This window comes from Cryptotermes secundus, unplaced genomic scaffold (assembly GCF_002891405.2).
Source record: "Cryptotermes secundus unplaced genomic scaffold, Csec_1.0 scaffold291, whole genome shotgun sequence".
NCBI classification, from domain to species: domain Eukaryota; kingdom Metazoa; phylum Arthropoda; class Insecta; order Blattodea; family Kalotermitidae; genus Cryptotermes; species Cryptotermes secundus.
In genome coordinates this window covers 730,079-736,078 of record NW_019731571.1, presented here as the reverse complement: position 1 = coordinate 736,078, position 6,000 = coordinate 730,079, and the positions used below count along the sequence as shown (strand labels likewise).

General features: G+C 39.5%; 1 protein-coding gene across 2 annotated transcripts in view; it reads right to left on the bottom strand.

Moving 5' to 3' along the window:
- The window catches only part of LOC111867111 (myotubularin-related protein 9), a 41,578-nt gene that overhangs the window by 9,275 nt on the left and 26,303 nt on the right, over window positions 1–6,000 (bottom strand). For both annotated transcript variants that reach the window (XM_023856639.1, XM_023856641.1), the window contains exons 7-9: window positions 5,462–5,573; window positions 2,215–2,336; window positions 948–1,054 (exon numbers count right to left, since the gene is read on the bottom strand). In XM_023856639.1, coding sequence (XP_023712407.1) covers window positions 948–1,054; window positions 2,215–2,336; window positions 5,462–5,573 — 341 coding nt within the window. The remainder of the gene's footprint in view (window positions 1–947; window positions 1,055–2,214; window positions 2,337–5,461; window positions 5,574–6,000) is intronic.

Genomic DNA, 6,000 nt, shown 5'->3' with positions numbered 1-6,000 from the left:
AGACCCTGAATTTACGTTTAGAGAGAAAGGACCCAATAAGCTTGGTCAAAGAGTTGGGGAATTCCAATTTTGATAATTTAAACAGCAAGCCTGAGTGCCACGTGGTATCAAAGGCTTTTTCGATGTCCAAGAACACTGCAGCCGTAGACATTTTATTGTTGAAATTAAGGGTCACGTGATCCGCCAGCCTCATACATTGCAATGTCGTGCTGTAATAACTTNTTCCCCTTGCTCTGGGTTCCCGAACTATCCCTGCACCTCAGCTACCAACTTCTAACAGCAAAACACCTCATAATGACTGAACTGCAGTTCTCTAACTCACGAACCAACCAGCTCTTCACTACCCTGCAGTGCAATGCACTAACTGAACTCGATGCAACTTGGTTGGTTGTGTGATGTAGCCTTGGAGTAGACCACAGAGAAAACACTGCCTCCAAAACNCGAGCGTTGCAGAAATGCGTGATAATGTGGGATGTTCCCACATAGTCTTGGAGTAGACCACACAGAAAACACTGCCTCCAAAAGTACTTCCATTGTTGTGTGCGCAGGATGCTGCCTATATGCCACAATACCTTGATTAAGCCACAATTGCTTTCTTTCAGATCCATTAAATTCATCATTCAACTATAATCCTACCACTCAATGCTATATATCTAGCTAACAGTAAATTGGGGGGGGATTAAGAATTACATCGCTCAGCATAATGAGTACTCCGAAAGGTGACACTGACTGCACCAGAACTTTCCTTTGAGGTGAAGAAGTTACTCATCAGTGTACAGGGTATTGAGTACTGAGCCAGATGAGAATTATACCCCAGTCTAATATAACTTAGTGATGATNCTACCACTCAATGCTATATATCTAGCTAACAGTAAATTGGGGGGGGGGATTAAGAATTACAAACAGAACCTTCAGACAGCTGTTTGTCAGACAGTGTAATTACTTACCCTCGTACAGTTCTACAGTCTGGATTAAGGATGACTTGTGCTAATGATGTCACAAGCAGTGTAGCATCCAAACCTTCAGAACCATGGACAAGTACTGAAGCCCCTTCCTATAAACAGATTGATCTTTTAAGTTCACTCTTGGTGGTGTGCACACTGTCATGGTTGTTTAACTGTTCCCTACCTTTTGATTTGTACAGTTTCTTGCCAGGTACTGGATCCTGTGGAGTGAGGATCCTTGAAATATACTGAATCTCACTGAAGTCTCTTCAAACTTTTAGTTTTAATAAACATAACTTTACCAAAAGTCCAATCTTCATCACACAATTCTTTTTTGCAAGAATTACATAAATTGTTTCAGTGAAATATTCCCACATTATTTCCACCCCATCAGTATTTTTACAGCAAAGTGTCCAACACTGTTTTGTATATTTTACATCTGGAAATTCCAAGTACAAAGTTTCAAGTTTGTTTCACTGTATAAGTGCAGCTGGCAGCATGTGATAGAAGCGGTAAACAAATGAAAATGTAAGTTTATCCAGAGCTTAGATAAAACAACATTACTGGTGTTACAGGCACATGCCTATCTATTTGCTCTACCTTTATTTATATGTAAATGCACAAACATACTTACCAAGAGTCAAATGGTTCACATATATAGTCATATTGCAAGCCTGTCAGCTGACATATCTAACATATAAGTTTGACTTTTGGGAATAAGCTATATGAGTTAGGTCTGGCAATAGACAGTAAGTGGGGGGTGAAGGTGTGAATGAATGGAACCCAAGAGTTGGGTGCTATCCAGCAGGCAGCAACCACATCACCATTGGCAAAACGGCCATCTTTGAGCCACAGCCATCCTTAGAAGATTCTGCCAGACTGCATCTGTTTTCCACTTCTTTGGATTTCACACTGAACAATGCCATCAGCCTCGCATACAACCCCAACCAGGAGGACCAGGTCCCTGTATTTATGTTCCCCAGTAAAAGGGTAGCCAAGTTATACTCCCCGGCACAAGGTTCCCTGTTTGTTGCCTTCTATGACTCACAGGGCTACAGTGGAGGTATTCTAACATGCATCTAAATGGGGGAAAAATGGTTATGATAAAATTATTTGGGGGAACAGATGGTCATGAAATATGATGATGGAAAAGTTCTTTGTGAGCCCATGTCAAGGAAAACAACTGAAGCACTTTTCCACTTATATCTGGAGAACTGACTAATAATGATTTAGATTACAACAGTCAGTGCCATCCACAGATGCAACATACCTGATCAAGGCATTGTGCCACCAAACAAGCACAGTTGAGAGTGTCCTTTATATGTGACATCCAGTTGGATGACTCGAGGCGAGACAACCATTTGTCTGTTGATGCAGTCGTGTCATTACAAGCTGCAAAACAAAAAGACAATGTATCATGATCAACAGCAAGCCCGTAGGTTCAACTTATTCATGAATTTATTAAGAAATTAACTATTGCACAGAATAGAGTTAAACTTGCAATTTTTGCTCTTGGATTTTATATCTTTTTTGGGCTTTACATACCCTTACATACCTAACCAAATGTGCAATTAAATTATAACCAATTTTGTATTTCCTCAAATATATGTTTCTCCCAAATCTGGGCTCTATTCTTCGAACGTTGACAATGGGGTTAACTGAGTCTGCCTTTATAATACTGTATTTTGGAAAGTTAAAAGTAACACCAGCATTGTCTCACTCATGTTCAAGGTCTGCCACAATAAAATACGCATATCTTTACAGATGAAAGTAAGTACTAAAACATGTCATTATCAGATAAGTTTATAATTTTCATTTGTTTTTTTCACACTGAAGAATTTTTGTGGAACATGGAATATCTTCTGTTAAGAACAGGTTTCAGCTCTTTTTACCATAACTGGTTAATGAAAGAATGATTTGTCACAAGTTCAGAAAGAACAGGTTCACAGTGCTCTCCAATTACTGCCAGCACAGAGACTTATGAATGACTTTTCAGTGCTTCATGAATTCATGAAGATACAAGTTAAGTATAGGAAGTGAAAATATAAGATGTATGTTGAAAGATATTGATTTTGTCAAACCAGAGTACAGTGACACAGATCATGAAGAACAGTGCAGATTGGGATACTTCATTTCAGAACATTCAAGTTTTTATTAGAAGCCACTGCAACCAATGTGTAAATATGCAAAATGCTGCTTCCTGTAATACATTAGCCAGATGTCATTAGCTGTCTCACAGAAAACACAATCTACATTTAAATCTCCAAAACTAAAATCTGTTATGTATTCATGACTGTATATAGTAAAATCTGCCAGTGTTGGCTCCCCATAGTTCTGCTCAAACCCAACAAGCTTATAAAAAATACTATTAAAATTTCCCATTTCTGAGTCTATAGTGGTTAAATAATTATTGGCCTGCATTCACTCTGCAAACACGATAAGCCTTTAAAAGCTTTCCTTTTGTTCTTGATCATACAAGACTCGGCAACTGACATACTGAATATCAAATCACTGGACCTGAGTTGAATGTGAAGGAGATGTGCTATCGGAAAGTTCCCAGACTGTTACTGTTGTAACTGCCTTGGTGAAAGAAGATGAGAGGGGAGGCCAAGGTCACACTTCTGCAAGCCTAATGCATCAGTCTGCCATGTGACACCACGCTGTGAACATGCACGGTTTTCACATGAGTACTTTTCAACTTTGTGTTTTGTTTTGTCCATGATGGAGGGCAAAATCAAGCAATGTGTCTGCATCAAGTTTTCTGTGAAGCTCAGTAAATCTGCTACCAAAAACTCTGAAATGCTTCATGAGGCTTTTGGAGAACATTCTTCAAGCCAGACAGTGGTTTTTGAATGGCATTCACATTTCAAGCCCGGTCAAGTGTCAGTGGAAGATGATGAATGTTCAGGGCGACCAAGCACCAACAAAATGACAGAAAATGTTGAAAAAATTCAAGAACTCATCCATGAAGACCATTGCTGAACAATCCATGAGCTTGCAGACATCACTGGGATCAGTTATGGAGCTTGCCAGAAGATCTTAACAGAAAATTTGAACATATGCCACCTTGCTGTGAAGTTCGTTCCCCAAATTTTGACAAATGATCAAAAGCAACAGCACATAAGCATGTGTCGTGAGATATGAGGGAAGATTAATGAAGACTCAACTTTTAACTGTAGGATTATAACAGGTGACAAATGTTGGATTTATGGTTATGATCCAGAAACAAAGCAACAGTCATCACGGTGGAAGAGCCCACAATCACCAAGTGCAAAAAAGATGCGGCAGGTACAGAGTTCTACTGTTTTTTTCAATGTGAAGGGGATTGTTCACCGTGAATTTGTTCCTTCTAACATTACGGTCAACTCTGACATCTACTGTGACATTGTGAGACACTTGAGAGAAAATGTGTGACAAAAGAGACCAGAATTTGGGCACAACCACAACTGACTCCTTCATCACGACGTGCCTGCCCACATATTCCTGAAAACCACAGAGTTTGTGATTAACAAAATGTGGTTATCATTCCCCATCCTCCCTACTTTCCAGACATAGCCCCTTGTGATTTTGCTTTGTTCCCAAAATGAAACTGAAGGGATGATTTTTTGAAACAGTGTCTAACATCCAAAGGGAATTGCATGTGGTACTTGATAGCATTAAGGAGAATGACTTCATGGTGCTTTTGAAGCATGGGAAAAATTATGTGATTGTTGTATACTTTCCCAAGGAGACTAATTTGAAGATGGCAACCAAAATTGAGTAAGTTAAGCCAGCATTTCTTTTTTGAAGTAGTCTGGGAACTTTCTGTCAAACCTCTTATGAATTTTAGTTATCAATCAGAGTGAAAAATGCAGCAAACCTGTGTATGGTAACTGGAGTATCAACAAAAAGGGTACTGACCAGGCACAACTTCCCAGAAGGGGCAAATGGGTGAAGAGATTTTCACTTGTACACACAGGTACAAATAATCAGCCATCTTTGTGTGGCCAAGACAGAAATATTACTATATTTAATGAACCACAGCATGAAATGCAGGAAGATGGGGAAAGATACAAGATTGATGGGCAAGCAAGTTTCAGAGCATTGGCCGCATGTAAATTAATACAGTTTGCCAATTCCATTCAACATGACCAATTCTGGCAGGTGACCAACTTTACAGGTTATGCTGTACACTAGTAGCATATATACAAACAATTTTTGAATTTATGTGTGCTATGATTGTACAGAAGAACCTTAAAGCTTATAAATTGGCTGTAAATATATAAAGAAACTTCTGTTGAGTGTGTCATTGGAAGCACGCTACAATTTATATGGTTTTAGCAGTTCTGACCACAGAAAATAATTCAAAGGTAACATCGCTCTGCATAATGAGTACTCCAAAAGGTGACACCGACTGCACCAGAACTTTCCTTTGAGGTGAAGAAGTTACTCATCAGTGTACAGAGTACTGAGTACTGAGCCAGATGAGAATTATACCCCAGTCTGATATAGCTTAGTGATGATGAAGAATAACTGACCTTCAACAAGCTTGGCAAGGGAATCAAGCAGGCCCTGATGACGATCAATGGGCTTATTGATTCTTCGCCATTGTGGATAGTACATCTCTACTTCAAAGCCACCTCCACGAGACTGAAATATGACAGCACAAAGCGAAAATGTAACACAAATAAACTTCATACACTAAAACTAGGAATTACACAACATTCTAACTCACTCTTCAAATATTTTGTTACTGCTTGCTAATACTTCATCATTTCCCATGCATGAGCTCTACTCTGAGGTGCAGATTAAAAGCTTCTGGACTAAGAAACAGGCTGTCACCAGTATAACAGAGAAATATATAACTTCCATCTTCAGAGATAGAACCGAAAGTTACTAAGCAGGTTGGTCTTGTGGTAACATTAGACTTTGGTTAGTCGCTGGCTTCCCACCGTGGCGGCACGGGTTCAATCCTGGATCTGGTCAAGTGGGATTTGTGGTGGACAAAGTGGCGCTGGGGCGGGTTTTCTCCAAGTACTTAGGTTTCCCCTGCCAATCTTCATTTCACCAAATTCTC